Source organism: Panthera uncia, chromosome D2, assembly GCF_023721935.1.
Source record: "Panthera uncia isolate 11264 chromosome D2, Puncia_PCG_1.0, whole genome shotgun sequence".
Taxonomy (NCBI): domain Eukaryota; kingdom Metazoa; phylum Chordata; class Mammalia; order Carnivora; family Felidae; genus Panthera; species Panthera uncia.
The window spans coordinates 58365246-58385822 of record NC_064818.1 but is presented as its reverse complement, the minus strand read 5'-3'; the positions used below and the strand labels follow the sequence as shown (position 1 = coordinate 58385822).

General features: G+C 40.0%; 1 protein-coding gene across 3 annotated transcripts in view; it reads left to right on the top strand.

Moving 5' to 3' along the window:
• Positions 1-20577, top strand: part of ARMH3 (armadillo like helical domain containing 3) — a 178273-nt gene that overhangs the window by 13336 nt on the left and 144360 nt on the right. For all 3 annotated transcript variants that reach the window (XM_049645598.1, XM_049645600.1, XM_049645599.1), the window contains exons 2-11: positions 873-985; positions 3420-3476; positions 3621-3767; positions 6351-6458; positions 10206-10298; positions 11280-11354; positions 11474-11560; positions 16482-16538; positions 17626-17669; positions 19150-19210. In XM_049645598.1, coding sequence (XP_049501555.1) covers positions 884-985; positions 3420-3476; positions 3621-3767; positions 6351-6458; positions 10206-10298; positions 11280-11354; positions 11474-11560; positions 16482-16538; positions 17626-17669; positions 19150-19210 — 831 coding nt within the window. In that variant the 5' untranslated portion in view covers positions 873-883. The remainder of the gene's footprint in view (positions 1-872; positions 986-3419; positions 3477-3620; positions 3768-6350; positions 6459-10205; positions 10299-11279; positions 11355-11473; positions 11561-16481; positions 16539-17625; positions 17670-19149; positions 19211-20577) is intronic.

Genomic DNA, 20577 nt, shown 5'->3' with positions numbered 1-20577 from the left:
CAACTAGAGCCTAGAATTTAAGAGAGAGACAGGAATTTTGTCAACAGTAGAAAGAATCTGGGAAGTGAGGGGAAATGTGTAAATCCACAGTGGAGACCTATGGGATTTCAAGTTCTCCCTTGTAAAAACTTGAAATTCCTTTAAACAAGATGGGGAAATTGGGCGTGATTCATGGAATTGCTTCTATAAAAGAATTGAAAAATACTTTGAAGTTTGATCTGTAATAGTGTTATATATATAATTAGATTTGACAGAAGTAGATTGTTATGTTTGGTTATTTTGAAATCAGATTTAATTTTTGTCCTTATAACTGCTATTTTCTGCCTTGGGTCTCTTTCCAGAGGAATTTCTGAAGACAGTCAAGTGCAGTGTGATTTATGAGGCAGTGAAGGCCAAGTACTTTGCAGTGCTGAGGACTTACTTACTTTGGGGAAATCAATGGAGCACATCAGTCTGCAGCACACTTCCTGCCTTAATGGTCCTGAGCTCAATCAATACTTGTAATTTAACTTCACCATCAGTCTGTGGGCAATGTGTGCTTTGTAGCCTTCCTTCCATCAACCTCAAATATATGGCCAGATCTATTCTAGTTGGAGCTAGTTACACTTTCTTTCCTGGTTTTGGATCTGGTGTAAGTCTTGTCCACTGGCAGGTTTTAAAGATGTAAAATGTGTTTTGCTGTAGGCCAAGCAATGATTTAAGCCTTGAAATTACCTGGTCAGGGGATGGGGTGTTGGACAGATGCACAAGATCTATTACATGGTTTATCATTTTTTTCTTTTTCTTAGAAAAGTTCCCATTGAGAGCTTTTCAACAGACCATCCAGCATCTTGGAGAGCATTTCAGCACTGACTGTGGCTTTCTTTTCACAGATTCTCTAACCATGGCACAGGTGGAGAAAAGAGGGGGTTTGCTCCGGAAATCTTCAGCTTCCAAAAAACCACTGAAGGAAAAAGTGGTGCTGATGTATGATGAGATCTTCATGGTAAGGCCTGGAGCTCTGACAATTCTGCACAGATTGACTCCTTAGTTTCTTGTACCAAAATGAGAAATAAGCTCACCTCTGCCTGCTACCTTCTAGTTCTTTAGAGGGAGAATGAGGGCGAGGATGAGAGTGAGCTCTCTCCTGGTGGAGATTATGATCATGTATTAATTTATATGTATTGTTGTCATGTTGTTCTTACAGATTGTTGCCATGAGCCGGGTAAAACAATTGAAAGGAGGGAGGAAACCTCGGGAACCTTTTTTTCCTGAATATCTTTTTTTTTTTTTTTTTTAATGTTTATTTATTTTGAGAGAGAGAGTGTGTGAGTGGGGGAGGATCAGAGAGAGGGAGAGGGAGAATCCAAAGAAGGCTCCACGCTGTCAGTGCAGAGCCTGATGTGGGGCCCGAACCCACAAACCATGAGATCGTGACCTGAGCTGAAATCAAGAGTCAGACGCTTAACCGACTGAGCCACCCAGGCACCCATTTTTTCTGAATATCTTTAAAAACTTGTCACCTGCATGACCCAACTTACGGACTCTTCTATCCTAAATGTTCCTTGAAGTTTCTTTTGGTCCTAGAATTCTATGATTCTAAAAGATGAACTGTTCTTTCTCTCTCAGTCTCTCTCTCAAAATGAATAAATAAACTTAAAAAAAAAAGATGAACTGTTATATTTCATCTCAAGTGCCTAGTGGACGGAACAATTGCTTAGTCTCTCTCATTCTCCAACTCTATAAGATAACTGATGAATTATTAGTGATTAAGTGGGAGATTTCTTTGGGTCTTCATAACTGCTGATTGACCATGATCCAAGCCTTTGTTTTAAAATTTACCCTGTCAGGGAAGGTGAGAGTAAATTAGATACTCTGCAGGGGTACTTACCTTTTGAAATTCTGATCATAGCTAGCATATGTAAAACAGAATAATACTTCTAAAAAGAGTTACTGAGTATTGAATTTTTACTATGTGCCTGGCATTATTCTAAGTGCATCACTAAGTTCATTATCTCTAATTCTGACAAGAATGCTGCAAGAGTGCTATGTTTTCACATATGCCATGTAAAAGAGCATTTCACAGATGAGGAAACTAGGGGTCACAGCTGGAAGGTGATGGAGCCATGCTTTGAACCCTAGTGTTTGACTCCAGGGCCCTTACTTGTTCAACTTTGTCACATGGCCCAGAATAAATAATGTGATCAAGTAAAACATCTCACTCTTGGGAAACCTTAGAGACAGTTTGATATGCAGAAAATTAATACAGAATTGCGCAGATCAGCACAGTGTGGAGCAAATGAGTGGGTACTTGGGTCCTGTTAGGGCTCTCTCTATATGAAGTAAGGTTGGCATACATAGAATTGTTGATTGCGTGAGCTTTGAAGATGGGAAGTGCCAACACCATGAGTAGTCTGAGTTTCACATATAGATAGCAAAATGACATCACAGAAGTGTGAGAGGCAGAGTGTGACCCCTCCTAGGAGAAGGGGATGGAAAGAAATCACTAAATGAGGACCTTATGAGAAGGCCAGAAATGTTGCTTCTCTGTGTCATTCTTAGTTAAAAATCCAGAAGAGATTCCTAGTATAGTATTTTCTTAATAGATCAAGAGTTCGTAACTAATGAAGGTATTAGTTCTTGGTAGTAATTTTAAAAGGTCAACTTATGGGTGATAGTGGGCGATTGATCTCCTGGTTTTATGTCATTAGTTTTCCTTTAAAGTTGAGGTTCTCTTTTTCTTATTTTGCTCCTGAACCAGAAGCCTCTGACTCTTTAGAACTTATGTTTGAAAATTATTGCTAAGAAATTTTGTATTTTAGCACTATACTTTTGTTAACCTTTTGGATCAATTTGAATTAAGGAAGACCATATTACAAGCTCTGTACAGTGGACTAAATGCATATAGGAGGGCAAGTAGAAGCAGTCAGCACAAGATGTTGTAAAACCATGCAGTATTGCTGATGTGATTCAGGTTCTGGCTCCTGTATGGGCATAAGTAACTTAACTTTGTGGACCCTCTTTTCTAAAAGGAGTATACTGATAGTATCTACTATATCTGGCTCTCTGGGCCATTGTGTTTCATTTATGTGAAAGGGCTTTGCAGAACATACAGATGCGATAGGGACATCATAATGTGACTATCTTAATCAGTTGGTTAGGTTTACTTCTTGCCAGAAGAGAAAGATTTGGGGGGAGATTCTTTGAGCCATTATTTAACTTCTGGCACACAAATATATATCTATGCACAGTGTCTTCCATTTGGGGGAAAAAAACCCTCCAAAACTGTTGTTCCCTGTTATAGCAGTTTAGAATGATCAAGCATTTTCAAAGTTAATTTTGAAAGATAAGGTTGATTATGTGTAAGTGACCCTTTCAGATGTGTTCTTAATGCTTTGGTGTTAGCTGGGGACATTGAACTGCTTATTTTCTGGTTTCAGACAGAGGACCCCAGTAAGTGCAGTCCACGATTTTGGGAGGAGCTCTTCCTTATGAAGGTAAACTTGATGGTATCTCTGGATTTTCCTACTAACGAAATTGCCTTCTCCTGTGTTCTACATGCGACACTAAAATGCACTCACATTAAATAGAGTACACTGAAAACGTTACTAAAAATAATATCCCTGTTGTTCCCTTGGTAGGTGAATTTAGAGTACCTAGAAGGCAAGCTGGAATCTCTTGATGGTGAGGAGTTAATGAAGATCAAGGACAATATTAATTGCTTATTTCAACACTGTATCCAAGCTCTGGGAGAGGAACATCCAATTCGAGTTGTCAATGCACTACAGGTATACAGCTGGGAGACTGGGGAAAGGAGTTTAATAGGGGAAAGGAGTTATAATACATCTGTTGGGACCTGAGGAACCTAAAATTGCCCTTAGGTATGAAGTTTTTTTTTCCCCTTTAAATAATAAACATCTATGCCATGTTTGTTGAGCCAGCTTCCTAGTTAAACAAATTGACACTTACACTAGTCATCTTGTTCATTGTATGATTTGATCTAAAGCCAAGACAGATGGACAGAATTCTTGATTATTTGAGGAAAGGAAGAGATAGAGGGGAAACTATGAGGTAGGGATAGTTAGTTTATCAGAAGAGATTTAAAAAAAAATTTTTTTTAATTTTCGAGAGAGCGAGAGAGCATGAATGGGGGGAGGGGCAGAGAGAGAGAGAGAGAGAGAGAGAGAGAGAGAGAGAGAATTTTAAGCAGGCTCCACACTCAGCACAGAGCCTGATGAGGGGCTTGACCTCATGACCCTGGGATCACAACCTGAGCCAAAATCAAGAGTCGGACACTCAACCGACTGAGCCACCCAGGCACCCCCAGAAGAGATTATTCTTAAAACAGTATTTTCTCACTGGATTAGGAGTTCTTAATTTGAGGTTTCAGAGGGTCCTTGACAACCTGAAGTTATATGTAATATTTTAGGTGTATGTGGCTATTTTTTTCTGAAAAGAGAGCTTTCATCAGATTCTCAAAAGGGTCTGTAACTCAGAAAACATTAAGAATCATTGTTCTTAACGCTAAGTCACATATTCATGGGAAAGACGCACTGAGTAATTATTTCTTGAATGACTGTTATGTGCCAAGCATTGGGATAATGGGGATACATTACAGGTTTCTTGAGAGCAAAGACTTTGTTAGTTTCATTCAGTACTTTGTTCCTAGTGTACAGTACAGTGCCTGGCAAGTAGGACTTCAGAAGTAAATTTACTTCTGAAGTCCTACTTGAATGAAGTAAATCTTCAATCTGAAGTCCTGATTGAATGAATCATGGGCATAATTTCTAAGTTGATAGTCCAGTAACTCCGGTGCATCTTAGATCAGGCTGAGTAGCTAGGGCAGTGATTGACAAGCTTAGGATATGAAGAATCCATGACAACATAAAGGATTTTATTGGAAATTTTGATATTATTTTTTTATTTTAGAGAAAGCATGCGGGTGGAGGAGAGAGGCAGAGTGAGAGAAAGAGAATCTTAAGCAGTCTCCCTACTAAGCACAGAGCCCGATGTGGGGCTCAATCCCATGACCCTGGGATCATGACCTGTGCTGAAATCAAGAGTTGGACGCTCAACCAGCTGAGACACCCAGGCACCCCTGGAACTTTTGATAGTTTGGGTTTAAGTTTCTAACTTCCTAGTTGGGCAAATCACTTTGTGAGCCCCAGTTTTCTCATCTGTAGATTGTAGAAATTACCTGTTGAGCTGATGTCCCAGAAAGAAGGGCCATGTTTACCCTGTAGTTGTGTTAACAAAGTTAACAGTAAATTCTGCATTTTGGGTATTGCAGTTGTAGGGGTTCACTGAAAGCTGAAATGAAAGTTGGAAATTGTACTTCTTATAATTGCGGTAGCTCACTATGGAGGCATGAATGGTAAACTGTTTTTAGTTCAGTGGAAGTAAATTGCGTTAAGTCACTTAGTAACCCATAAAAATATAGTATATTATTAAAATGGCTGATACTTGTTGAGCTTTAAAAAGTTTCAGGCACTATTCTTAGAGCATTAATAAAGTTCCAGGGACTATTCCAAGTGTTTTAATTCTCATAGTTCTCACAACATCCCTATGAGATGGGTGCTATTATTGTCATTTCCATTTTATAGATGAGAAAACTGAGGCACTGAAAAGTTAACTAACTTGTCCAGGTTTACACAGCTAGTCAGTAGTGAATGGAGATTATAATGAATTTAAGATTTCTTTTCATGTTTATTTATTTATTTTGAAAGAGAGAGCAAGCGAGCGAGCACGAGCAGGGGAGTGACAGAGAGAGAGAGAGGGAGAGAATCCCAAGCAGGCTTCACGCTGTCAGCGCAGAGCTCAACGCGGGGCTCGATCTCACGAACTGCAAGATCATGACCTGAGCCGAAATCGAGAGCCAGTCGCTCAACTGACAGAGCCTCCCAGGCGCCCCATGAATTTAAGATTTGAAGCAACTGGTTGTTATCATATGGACCAAAATAACTTTTGTAGTTGTTAAAAAATACTAAGAATTATAAACTAAAATGTAAATACGGTAATGAATTTTAAGTAAAGGAAAAAAGCTCCACCAATCCCATGACTCAAGCTCAAGAACTGTTGTTATTTTTGAATTCACCTTCCAGTCTTTGTCTGCAATGCAGTTTTGAAAAGAGGATGACTAAAAAACAACAACAAAAAAGATGGCAACAATTTCAAGTGCTGTTCCTCTTTTAATGTCTGGATTTTGCACGTAGTAAGACTCCGACTGTTCTGAAGCTTAGAGTGATAGAGCAATTGAATGTCAGCTGTGTAAGGAGGAGGTTCTGAGGTGGCAATGCGAGGCGACAGATCCAGTGCCCTTCACGTTTTGAGACTTCCTTTCTACAAAAGAATTCTTTCTCTAATCTCTGCAGACCTTGTGTGCACTCATTCGAGGAGTCCATCAAAAGAATAAATCTACCTCTGGGTTTGACATCATCAACATGCTGATGGGCTTTGACAAGGCAGAGTTGTGCATGAAGGTGAGGCGTAAGTTGTAGATGTGCTTGTGGATGGCTGCTTCTGACAGCTGTAGACAGTTAACGTACTAGAAGATTTGCACTCAGGTGGATAGAAATGGTTGAATTTGTTCTTGAATTTGGATATTTTTGTTTTACAAATTTGTTTATCTGAATAGAGGAAAATTTGAAATTCAAATTTGAAGTATCCTTCCCCTGCAGGATAAAGACTGAGCAGTTTATTTTATGATTTGTATCATGTGCTCATACATTCTTAAAAACACTTATGAACTCAAATAATATATAACAAGGGTAATGTAATATGCAGGGGTAACTTTAGTTCTAAACTTAAGTTTTCTTATTTACATGATGACTTTACCAGAATTTTTATTTCTACTGTTTGACACTTTTAAAGTAATAGCTTTATTGATAGATAGTTCACATATACAATTCACCCTTTTAAAATATGTAATTCAGTGGTTTTTTGTTTTAAGATTTTACATTTAAGTAATCTCTATATCCAACACCATGGAGCTCAAACTCACAACCCTGAGATCAAGAGTCACATGCTTTACCGACTGAGCCAGCCAGGCACCCCTCATTGAGTGGTTTTTAGTATATTCACTGTTAATTTTGGAACATTTTTATCACTCCAAAAAGAATACATGTTCCCATTAGCAGTCATTCTCCATTCCCCCTTCTCTCTAGCCCCTGGCAACCATTAATCTGCTTTATGTCTTTATTGGTTTACCTATTCTGGACATCTCATCTAAAAGGAATCATACGTGGTCTTCTGTGTCTAGCTTTTTGCACTTAGCATAATGTTTTCAGGGTCCACCCGTGTTGTGGCATGTGTCAGTGCTTCATTCCTTTTTATGGCTGATACTTCATTTTATGAATGTACCACATCAAATTTATTCATTCATCAGTTGATAGACATGTGGGATATTTCAGTATTTTGGCTATTATCAATAATGCTGCTGTGAACATTCATGAACAAGATTTTGTGTGGATGTATGTTTTCAATTCTCTTGGGTATATACATAGGAGGAGAATTGTTGGGTCATATGGTAACTCTATGTTTAATATTTCAAGGAGCTTCCAAACTGTTTTCCAAAGTTAGTATACCATTTTACATTTCCATCGGCAGTGTATAAGCATTCCAGTTTTTCCACATCCTCGTCAACAATTGTTTTTGCCTCTCATATATATATGTGTATATATATATATATGTATATATATATTTTTTTGGGGGGTAGAAATATTCATTCAAATCCTTTGCCCATTTCTAGATTGAGTTATTTGTTTTATATTGTTGAGTTGTAGGAGTTCTTTATATATTTTGGATAGAAGTCCCTTATCAGATATCTGATTTGTAATGTTTGACACTTTCTTGAGTGAATGTTGTTTATAATATGAACTTTGAAGAACTAGTCTTCTGTCATTCTCTGAATTTGAAATAATCTATGTGACAAAGAATCCTTATAGCGATCAGGTTATTTTTTACAAGTTATGAATATACAGTTGTAAGTACATGAAGACTTAGTACTTGGAGTCAGTTTTCCAAGCCTCTGCTGCTCCTATGTATATATCATGGTAAAATCTCAGATCTCGCTCTCATTCTTGTAGTTCTCACTATTGTCTATATGCTGCCGATTACTAAGTCTCTATTGTTAGTCTTAACATCCCCTCATGAGGCTCAGAGTTGTATACTCTGTAAGCAGTTGCTGAATTTACCCACTCATACATCCCTAAAGTACCTCTTGCTTGACATCTACAAAATGGAACTCCTTATTTTCCCTTCATCTGTTCTTCCTCATTCATTCCCTGTTAGAATGGGCTCTCCAGTCATCTCAGTCACCCAGGCCAAAAGCTGGAGTCATCCTTGACTCTTCCTCTCATCTTTCATATCTAGATGATCACCATGTTCATCTAATTTTGCCTCAGTTCATATTTTTCATACCTGTCTTTGCTTTTTTTCCCCTACTGCCTGTGTCCCCATTATCTCTCACCAGAACCATTTCAGTGATGCCTTCATTCATTCTTTTGACAAATGTTGGTTAGGCTCCAATGTGCCAGGCACAGGGGATACACAGGCAAATAAGACATGGCAGCTTCTTCAGAAAATTGCTAGATTAGTCCTCATTTGTCTCCCTCCCTTCAGGCTTACCATCTTTAAATCTGTCATCCGCACTGATACCACAGTGATGTATCTTACACTCAAATCTCTGCTGCTTAAAACCCTTCATTAGTTTCCCATCAATAACAGGATAAAGACCAAACTCCCTAGTTAGCTTTATATAGCTTTCATGACCTGCTCTCTATTTATTTCTCTAGTCTCTCTCACCACTGTGTTTCCCTCTGTACTTTCATAATAATAAACTACTTGTGTTCCAACTCCACACCCAGGGCCGTTTCATTCCTCATGTGTCTTTGATCATGCTATTGCCTGTCTAGAATTCTTTTCCTCATCAAGTTTTAATTAACTCCTACTGATTTTCCAAAATATAACCCACCGCTTAGGAGTCTTGGAATAGGTGACTTCTGAGATAATTCCCCTTTTCCATGTATATTTCTGTCATAGTAACCATTAAATTAAAACTGCTTATTTTTCTCTTCCAGTAGACTAAAAATGCCTTGAGAGCAAAGGCCATTACCTAATTTTTCTTCTTGAATTCTTTGAAAGCACAATATTTAGCATATAGTAGACCTTCACCATATATTTGTTGAATTGAAGTAACTAATTTTGAACCTTCACTTGAGCTTTCAGCATGCTAAATCCTATTCTTCATTCATTCTCCTCCTTCATTTAATGTAAAATATTTCTTTTCTTGTTCCTTCTGTTGTAGTGTGTGAGGGTTTCATCTTTGATTACATTGGGTCTGAGAGCTGGTTGTTAGTACAAGTGATATACTCCAGTCACATTGTCTAGTAGAATCGACCAAGGTGGACACAGCTAGTTTTGTTGGATAGTGTCTACGGCCAGTAATGGCTAGTAGTGATATTGTCTCTTTGTTGTTTATTCAGCGTGCCTCCATCAAATGATATATTTTATCAGATAGTGAAACTTATCTATAGTTATTTGACCATTATTAATCTTTTTTAACCATTATTGGTCTTTAACCACTTTTTTTAACCACTTATTTTTTCCTAACGTAATTGAATTAATTTAATTGAATTAGTTTATTGTTTTTAATTTATTATTCAACCACTGTTATTAGCCTTTAAAAAATTTACTTCTATTAAACATTTTTAAAAATTTTTTAATTGTTTTTGAGAGAGAGAGAGAGAGAGAGAGAGAGAGACAGTGTGCAGGCAGGAGAGGGGCAGAGAAAGAGAGGGAGACAGAATCCGAAGCAGGCTCCAGGCTCTGAGCTGTCAGCACAGAGCCCAACACAGGGCTCAAACCCATCTACTATGAGATCATGACCTGAGCCAAAGCTGGACGCTTAACCACTGAGCCACCCAGGCACCCTTACTTCATTCTATTCTAAAGGTCATGAGAATGATAGGTTGCAAACATTCATTTGATGAAGTAGTGAATTCTTTATTATTCTGTGCTGTTGTTCTAAAGCATTTTTCCCCAAATAGCTACGCTTTGAAGTCTTACTTTTCTTTGTCTGATCTTGCAAGGCCTAGGCCTGAAGGAGTGATATGGTTGCTTCATTGAATGTTGTACATATTACCCTGTGTAACATAAACCCAGAGTTGGACAGACACAGTAGAGACGTTATTTGGTATGCTTTAATACTTAACGGATCTCTTTCTCAGAACTTGATGGAGAGTTTGGATTCATTGCTTTGTGCAGAAGGTTCTGAAAGTCTGAAGAGTTTATGTCTGAAACTTCTCCTTTGCTTAGTGACCGTAAGTGACCCATTTATATGTTTCTCTATCAAGGGTGTTACTGACAGTAGGAGCAAGGTTATTTGAATGCTTGAGCCCAAAGTTAGAAAGGAAAAGAGGAAAAAAAAAATTCTCTGCTGGGGCATCATATCACTCCATTGTGTGAATGTGTAGAAGGAAGTTAGATGAATGGGCTTTCACTTCCTGGAAGCTGCTCTTTGCAACCATTGGCATTTTTAGCCTATGGGATACATGATATTTCTCACTTTAGAGGTACTACCCCTGCAGAATTCTTGTCTTCTGAATTGTCAGATTTGCTCTTCTCATCAGGTCTCATTTGGAAACAGTTTTTGTGATTCTGAATAGTTATTTGTTCTGATTTTGACATAACTGGAAGCTGGCCCGTACCTTCTAGTGGGAGGAGGGCGGGGTGTTGTTCATTTACTTCAAGTAATTCCTTTTCCCTGCCATCACTCAAAGTCTTCTGGATCATAAACTTCTTTCTGTGCATTTGAGGAATGAAACCCCCCCAAAACTGAAGTAAATGCTTAAGTGAGGGTGTGAGAAAAACAGTACATTCAGAGATTCGGGAAGTTTTAATTTGCTCATTTCTTACCCTTCTAGTGTCTGACTATTAAGGCTCTGGCAGCTTCAGAGGTGCTTATTAAAAGTCTACTAAGTATCTAGTAGAATGTTTTAACATTTCTGATTCTCTTAGATAGTGGGGGAGGAGTTATACTTGAGATAGCAGAGTGCCTCAGTAATAGCCTTTTAAAAAAATATTTATTTATCTTAGAGAGAGAGAGAGAGAGAGAGAGAGAACCAACGTGGGAGGGGCAGAGGGAGGGGAGGACAGAGGATCTGAAACGGGCTCTGTGCTGACAGCAGCGAGCAATGTGGAGCTTGAACCCCTGAATCATAAGGTCATGACCTGAGCCAAAGTCAGATGCTTAACCGACTGAGCCACGCAGGCGCCCCTAAAAAGCCTTTTATTGCATTTAGGTGACAGATAACATCAGCCAGAACACTATCCTAGAGTATGTGATGATCAACAGCATATTTGAAGCAATTTTACAGGTAGGTCATTTCCCCCATCCTCTCTTTCTCTTTTGGGTAAACCGCCTCCTCAAATCTTCTCTGTCAGCATTCCTAGGAACTAGGAGTTAGCACTCATGCATTTCTGGTTCATGTTACAGATACTCTCCCACCCCCCAAGTCGCAGGGAGCATGGGTATGATGCTGTTGTCCTCTTGGCTTTGTTGGTGAATTACAGAAAATATGAGGTGAGTGGGCCCCTTAATGGACACTTATAATCTTTCTATAATCTTCCTAAGTGTGGCCACTCCTAGAGGACTTTAACATAGAAGACATGTTCTTGGTAAATGGTATATAGATTAACTTTGATTAACCAAATTCTAAAACTTCTATATTAAATGCTTGGGGCAGAGGGTATAGCCATTTAAAGGAATCCCGTGGTACACCTTCTAATAAAGTGAGTGAATGTCCCTTAATGTAGTGGTTCCCAAACCTAGTTTATCATTGGAATCACCTAGGAACTTGTTAAAAAGAAGAAATTTCTGGGCTTTACTCTGGACACACTGAATCCAAATCTCTTGGAGGTAGGAACTGGGAATCTGTTGTTGTTGTTGTTGTTGTTGGTGGTGGTGGTGGTGGTGGTGGTGGTGGTGGTGGTTGTTATTTATTCTCCTGTTGAGTATGATGATTAGCCAGGATTGGGAACCACTGACCTAACACATCTGTTTTGAAAGACTGGACTTTTGTATGTTGGATTTCCTTAATGCGGTCCACTTGTGTAAGTATCACTGTTGGTCTGGGAACTCTTTTTGATTTTAATGGAGAATTGAAGACAGAGCCTTACTCATGTCAGTTCTGGAATTCTCTTTGTTCCTGAGTTAATCAGGGACAGATTTACAAGTTTTTGAGATGAAGAGCAGAACTCAGAGATTTGTATTTGATTTTATGCCTCTACTTGATTCTTCTTAAAAGGGAGAACACACAGAAAAGGAAGGTGGGGCTCACGGAAGACCAGGGGCCTCACTGGGGATTGCTTTGGAGGGATAGGGAGCATTTGGCACTGGGCTCTGGACACTAGGGGTTGAACCCAGAATCCAGGAGCTGCCTTGAGGTAATCTGACTTTCTTCACTTAGCGAGTAGCAGTGCTATGAGAAATGAGCCAGCTGAGGGAGACTTTTCGTTTGTGAGCTTCTGGATCCTCAGTCAATGATTTTCTTTTAAGATTTCTTTTCTTATAATTTAATTTTTAAAAATGTTAATTTTTAATTTATTTTTAGTGTTTATTTTTGAGAGAAAGAGAGAGGGAGAGAGAGATAGAGCACAAATGGGGGAGGGGCAGAGAGAGAGGGAGACACAGAATCTGAAGGAGGCTCCAGGCCCTGAGCTATCAGCACAGAGCCCAACATGCGGCTCAAATCCACGGACCACGAGATCATGACTTGAGCCGAAGTCGGATACCCAACTGACTGAGCCACCCAGGTGCCCCTTAAATGTTTGTTTATTTTTGAGAGAGAGAGTGTATGTACGGGAGAAGGGGAGAGGAGCAGAGGAGAGAGAATCTTAAGCAGGCTTCATGCTCAGTTCAGCACGGAGACTGAGGTGGGGCTTGATCCTCATGATTGGGAGATCATGATCTGAGCCGAAATCAAGAGTCAGACACTTAACTGACTGAGCCACCCAGGCGCCCTTAAAATTTTTTATTTTTAAGTAGTCTCTACCCCAGCGTGGGGCTCAAACTCACAACACTGAGATCAAGAGCCACATGCTTCATCAACTGAGCCAGCCATGTGCCCCACTTAGTGATTTCTGAGATGGCTCTTAGTCAAGAGTGATGGGTAACAAAATCTGGAGCTTATTCTTATAAGGAGAAGTATGGAAGAAGGGGAGGCTGTGAGAAAGGAATACTTAAAGAGGGACTGGAATATGTGGAGCAATGTTACTGTGTTAGGGATCCCAGGAGTTGATTGCTTTAATTTTCTTGGAGTAACTTACAAATGGTGTGTGGAGCTAATAAATATGTGATGTGTCACCAACACCTGTTTTGCTGGTGATCTGGAGGGGTTGGCATGGCAGCCATTTTGATCTCTGTCGTGTATAAAAGCCACTGTGGCCTTATTACAATAGCAAGAGAAATAACTGAGGAAAAATGCTGGAGATAGTTAATGAAAGTTGAGTTGTACGTTATAGGAAAGCGCCATCATCAGTAATGAGTATTTTCTGAACATTCTGCTGGATGCAGGCTGATCTGAGGCAATGGCTTGGTTTCTCTAAATGTGAACTGAACCCTGGTTCGGCCCAGTAGGGCTCTTTGAAATGTCGGCCTGAAAAATTAGACAGGGACAAGGAACTAGAGAAAATCATATTTCTGGAGTGAGGTATGCATCTCTAGTCTGTCAGAAGCCTCAGAAGAATTAGTATAGTAGGCAAGGGCAAGCTAGTGGGCATAATTTATCTGGGCTTTGCAGCTTTTGATAGAAGTCACTCACCAGAAACCATTAAGGAAACCTAGTGACCATGGAGCAGGAAGGTTTTTGACAGGCACATGAGGAATTCCAGATGAACATAGCAAAACCAAAAGCTGGTAAAATTTTATGCAAACTAGTATGAGAGGATGCATGCTGGGGAGGACAGATTCTAGCTACCACCACAATCCATCCCATGATGGATGGGGAAAGTTGCAACCTTTTAGCAAGGTGCAGAGGGCTCCAGGGAGACTGGGCACCCACCTAAACGCAGAGAAGGCAGATAAGGTTGTTGGACTTAAGGAATGGAAGTGATGGAAAAGACATCATGTAGTAAATGTAAATAATTCTTCTTCACCTGAAATAGCGCATTCCATTTTTGTTATTTCATCTAAGGGGATAGAAGAGGTTCCCCCCCCCCCCCCCGCAAAAGCCAATGAAAAATGATGGGTATGGTTTAGATCAAATAAAGGCAGAGCCCTATTAGAGTGATCCTGTATAGGCTCACAGAGTTTGTAATTCTGTCTTGTGGATGAGAAGTAGATTGTTTTCAGTTTAAAAAACGTGACCAGCACAACAGGCATATAGTGTTAAGGAAAATCAGTATCTGGTAGAATAGAAATTTTCACAGCATTGAGATCCTGGCCTTGTCGGTTTGCCCAGTCTCCTGTAATGACGTGACTCAGTCCCCAGTTGGACATGATGTTTCCCAGAAATTACAAACTTGTTTATTGTCCAGTTGCAAATTGATGCTTCTCGTTTTCTTTTTTTTCTTAAAGAGTTTTCCTTCAAACATGATAAAAATGTTGAAGAAGCAAATACATAGTTACCGATCATGTAGCCCTCACCGTATGCTAGATACTATGCTAAGGATTTTACATGTCTTAATTCATTTTTTAAAAAAAATTTTTTTTTTCAACGTTTTTTATTTATTTTTGGGACAGAGAGAGACAGAGCATGAACGGGGGAGGGGCAGAGAGAGGGGGAGACACAGAATCGGAAACAGGCTCCAGGCTCCGAGCCATCAGCCCAGAGCCTGACGCGGGGCTGGAACTCACGGAGCGCGAGATCGTGACCTGGCTGAAGTCGGACGCTTAACTGACTGCGCCACCCAGGCGCCCCATTAATTCATTTTTAAGTCTTATGGCAACCCTGAGAAAGAAAATATTGTCCCCATTTTGAAGATGAGGAAGTTGAGCTTAGGTTAATAAAGGTGCCTAACTTGTCACAATTAGTAAGTAGAGGAGCTAGAACCCAAACCTTTGCTTTTAGCCACCTTCCCTTTTCCTCAACTGCTAAAGATAGGTTGTTCTTGGTAATCAGATGATCATTATTATTACCGAAAACTGGACTTTTGGGACGGTGAGTGACAAGGACGTTTTAAAGATTATGCCAAGAAACAGTGACCTGTTCCTTCTAGTGTTGTTCTCTTCATTGTGGCATCTCTAAGTCAGCCTACTGCCAATTTCTTTTCCAAGGACCCACTTGCATTGGACCTTGTCTGACATCTGCAGCATCAGCAGGATTTGACTACTGGTTATAGGAAGCAGTGTAGAGAGCCTTCCTCTTTCAGATCAAGTGGCAAATGGAGTGGATTTTACCTCCTTGGGTTGTGTTGTAGAAAACATTGTAAACATTTGGGCTCTTAAGAAAGTAAAACTGCTGTCTCTTTTTCTATTCCCAGTTGACATTCAAAAGATACCCTCAGAAACTTGATGAAATAAAGTCTATGTGGGGGGTTTCCAGGTTTCTCAGTGATGAGTTTTCTTGGGTGCTGTAGAAACTACCAGTATTGTTCTTTGCTTCCCTTGGGTTAAAATTGGTGGCTGATCTAGGTGAGGTCTTTCCTTACATCCCTTGTGTGGGATGTTTTTAAGGTGAGCAGGTCATTTGTTCTCATTCCACTGGTAGGATATGGCCCAACTGCATAATGAGTTTAAATATATGTCCATTTCCATATGCTGCCCAGCTGAGATTGGGTCTGGGAAAACTCAAGAAATCTTCCAATGTTGTAAGTGATGGGACAATCATTAAATCCCAGTGTTCTGACCAGATTGTAGTTTGGATAATTACATCTTTTTTTTTTTCAGTTCCCCTGCAGTGTTATTTGGGTATCAGATCCATAAATGGCCTCTCTGGCTGTTAAGCAGCTGCCACTTTCCACCCCCAAGGTGGCTTTGTTTTACGGGTGGGTGAATCAGTCCTTGCATATAGTTTGTGGAATGGTTAGGGAGCCTTTGGGATGAGACTGTAAGTTAACAACTTATACATCTGTGCCTTATGGCAAAGAAGCTTTTATGTTCCCCCAAGACTGCTGTCCCTATGGACTCAGATTATTGGTAGGATAGGACGAAATGAGTTTTGTGGAGTGTTCACTTCTTAGAAATAAATAAGATGGAAAGATGGGAGAAGTGGTAGACATAGGCCTGGACCGATCCAGCCTAGAGGAAAATGCAAGTAGAACAGAACTGGGGTGTGTGTGTGTGTGTGTGTGTGTGTGTGTGTGTGTGTGGTGATTGCCCATGCACACTGAGAGATTTACTGGAAATGGGGGGAGTCAGTTGGCAGAATGGGTTTGATTTGGGTATTAGGAGCATCACTATAGAGAGAGGGCCTTATAGAACCATTTTTGTTAACACTTTGTTAAATAACTAATGGGTTGTTAACTAAGTCAACTCACCTTGAATCTCTTCTCTTGTTTAACAGTCTGTGAATCCTTATATTGTGAAGCTGTCTATCGTGGATGATGAGGCTACGCTCAATGTGAGTATCTAGATCCTTGTATGTTGTTTTAAGTACTTATGTTTGTTTAAGTACTTGATATTTAGAACAGAGAGCAGAGAGCTATTGTGTTAATTTCATCTGGCTATAAAGAGGGAATTGGTCTTTTCCTTTTAGAGCATCAGTGTGACTATTTTATTGTCTTTAATCTTCTCATCATGGAAGGAAGGTATGAAGAGACGTTTGTTTGCTAATCATGATGAAATGGTTGGTTATGTTTCATGTTACAGTGTGCTGAGGTTGATGATCCTATAGAGTCAGTAAGTTACATTCCCAAGAATAAGAAGGCTTAGATGATATATCAAATCACCACGATGTATATACTTTAGATATCTTACAATTTTGTATGTCAGTAAAGATGAAATAAAAAAAAAAAAAAAAGACACAGCGAGGCTTAGAAGACTAACTGATGGGAGATCCCTTCTTGTAGAACTAGCTAGATGGTATTTGCAGCCCAACTTGGTGAAGCTGAAGCATGGAGGATGGTCTCTGTATCTGTTACATGTGTCCTTGAAAGTTTGGGATCGAATATCTGATCTCTGACTAAGGGAGGAAGAAGATGACCAGGTGTCAGGCATATTGCCCTCTTCATTCTTCTAATTTATCTTATGAAAAAAAAAGCACACATGATTCATCCCATGGCCTTACTTGATCTTTGTGTCATGTTTATTAGCGGGTTCTAAAGGGAAAGTGGATAAGAAGATGGATGCATCTTCCTGGTAACTTCCTGTTTTCCTGTGGCCTGAAAGAGAGTGGCTTGTCTCTAAGCACCTTCATTTAGCGTGAGACTCATTGTCGCTCTTACTGTGACTGTTTTAGAGTCATGAGAGCTTTTTGTTTGAAGATTCTAACTTTGTCTTATCTTTTGAGGTGAAAATGATCCCAGTGAAATTGTCAGTGATCTGGGCTGGTCTGTTTTGTGCCCCCCACCCCCTTGTTACTCTATTAAAGTAACATTAAGATAGTTAGATCAGGAAAATCTGGACCCCAGGACTGTATTTAGTGTTTTCCCTGGCCTGGCATCACCACCAGCCCCTTATTTCACCTGTGCTATCCTTTTTCTTTCTAGGGAATGGGACTTGTGATTGCCCAGGCTTTATCTGAGTATAATAGGTAAGTCCACTGTTCCAGAAGGGAAGGGTCTAATTTTCGTTTGAATTGGTTGAGTAGAAAACAGGTTTGTTCCAGTGCTTGGGTGAATTTCCCTTACCCATCCTAGAAGAGTATTCTTAGATTTAGCTTCTGGTAGACATATTTGCTCTAAGCTCAGCTTGATGGCCTTAGCAAAGGTGGTTTCTTTTTTCTTTCTTTCTTTCTTTCTTTCTTTCTTTCTTTCTTTCTTTCTTTCCCTCTTTCTCTCTTTCTCTTTCCCTCCCTCCCTCCCTCCCTCCCTCCCTCCCTCCCTTCCTCCCTCCCTTCCTCCCTTCCTCCCTCCCTCCCTTCCTCCCTTCCTCCCTTCCTTCCTTCCTTCCTTCCTTCCTTCCTTCCTTCTTTTTGAGAGACAGAGCATGAGCAAGGGAGGGGCAGAGTGGGAAAGAGAGAGAATCCCAAGCAGGCTCTGTACTTCAGTCCAGAGCCTGACATGGGGCTCAAACTCACAAACCATGAGATCGTGACCTGAGTTGAGACCCAACATTCAGACGCTTAACTGACAAACCACCCAGGTGCCCCAGCAGGAGTTGTTTCTAATACCAGGGGGAAAGTAGCCACCAGGTTAGTGTCATCTTTTATTTAAGCAATTAGACACTTTTTTTTTTTTTTTTTTTTGCAACCTTCGGTATTTTATTGCAGGGTATTTTAACTTGTTTTCCAGCCACAAGGAGGCTCTTCCATTTAGCGCGATGTATCATACAAGTCATTTTCTATTTAAAAAAGGTTGCGAAGCACCACTTTTTTGTACACTTAAAAAATAAATAAAAGGAGAAAACATATTGAATTAGCTCTAGTTTGGTGGATACTTCTTTTTCATCAGGAATCAACCGCAGCTTCCCAGAGTCCCTGTCTTTTCTGAGGGCTCTCTTCACTGATGCTTGTTTTCCCTTTTGCTTTGGATGAAGAAGGATCTGGTATTCAGTGAATGGAAACCAGAAGTGTTCCTAATCCTGGCAAGGGCCAGGCAGTATCTTTCTTGTTCCTCTCCAGACTTTGCTCACACACAATTGGATGTGGAATTTCAAATCTGCCCCATCTCCACAAATAGTTTAGCTCACAGATTTCCCTCCTCTTCCTTCAAAAACAAACAAGATTTTCACTCTACAGCCTTAAAGTAATTTCACTGTTACACTTTTCAAGTAATAGTCTGTTTGGGAAATAACTGGATCAGCCATATGTTAGAGCAGTTTCACACGTTTGCAGCTTGCTTTCTGCCTCTCTCCCAAAGTAGCCAGGCATTTTGATACATTCTGCCTCAAGAGCAGAGGCATGCATGCCTCTTAGCTTGCAGGGGAGACTGGAGTGGCTACATTGTCATAATGCTTTTGTTTTCTGGAGTCACTGAATTCAAAGAGTGCCCTGCCCTGATTATCTAGAATGCCAAGGATGGAGACATACTTGATAAATAATACTAAAGTTGAATTTAGTTATTTTTGTTCAGGCAATATAAAGACAAGGAAGAAGAACACCAGAGTGGTTTTTTCTCTGCTTTAACAAATATGGTAAGTCCAACTTGTTTTTTCTGCCTTGCTCAGCAGTCTTAAGGCGTCTGCAGGGGTAGACAAATCTGTACTTAGAAGTTCAAATGTTTGAGATGATGGCATGATGAGGGGAGAGTGGCTCAGAGCAGAGTTTTGAATGTTTATCTTTGAGAGAGAGAGAGAGGGAGAGAGGGCGGGCGCAAGCAGGGGTAGGGGCAGAAAAAGGAAAGAGAGAGAGAATCTTAAGCAGGCTCTAAGCTGTCAGTGAGAAGCCTGTTGCGGGGCTTTATCCCATGAACCATGACATCATGACCTTAGTGGAAATCAAGAGTTGGATGCTTAACCAACTGAGCCACCCAGAAGTCCCAAAGAACAGATATTTTTGAGAGCTGTATCTCTTTTATTGATTCCCAAATCCAAGTGAGATAAGGAAAGGAGAGCTCCGATTGCTCTGGGATTGATTTTTTTCAAATTAATTAATTCAGTTTTATAAAAGCTAAAAAAGGGTACACATTAAGCCAGACTTTTGCTTCCTGAAGAGCTGGCTATGTTTGAGGACTGACTCTACAGAATAGTGAATAGGAAAGTTTAGATCTTAGCCCAGCCCCGAGTGTCCCTTGGCTGTCTGCTGTGGCCACTTGATCCCTCATAGCTGGTCCTGGAGTTGAGGGATTGATGCAGTGGATTTGACCCACTTATCTAAAGATTTAATGGACTGAGAGGTCCATAGTTTAGGAAAGTTACTGGTCCATTTTGCAAGACTTCTGAATAAGGTTTCTCAACCTTGGCACCATAGTCATTTTGGGCCAGGTAACCTGGGACTAATTTTTATTTTATTTTATTTTATTTATTTTATTTTACTTTATTTATTTTATTTTATTTTTTAATTTACATCCGAGTTAGCATATAGTGCAACAATGATTTCAGGAGTAGATTCCTTAATGCCCCTTACCCATGTAGCCCATAACCCTCTCCCACAACCCCTATAGCAACCCTCTATTCTCCGTAGTTAAGAGTCTCTTATAAGTTTTTGTCCCCCTCCCTGTTTTTATATTATTTTTGCTTCCCTTCCCTTATGTTCTCGTTTTTGTATCTTAAAGTACTCATGTGAGTGAAGTCATATGATATTTGTCTTTCTCTGACTGACTAATTTTGCTTAGCATAATACCCTCTAGTTCTATCCACATAATTGCGAATGGCTGGGACTAATTTTGTTTAAAAAAAATTTTTTTTACATTTATTTATTTATTTATTTTTGAGAGACAGAATGAGACTTATAGCACAAGGGGCGGGGGGGGGGGGGGAGAGGAGGCAGAGAGAGAAGGAGACACAGAATCTGAAGCAGGCTCCAGGCTCCGAGCAAGTGCTCAGCACAGAGCCCGACACAG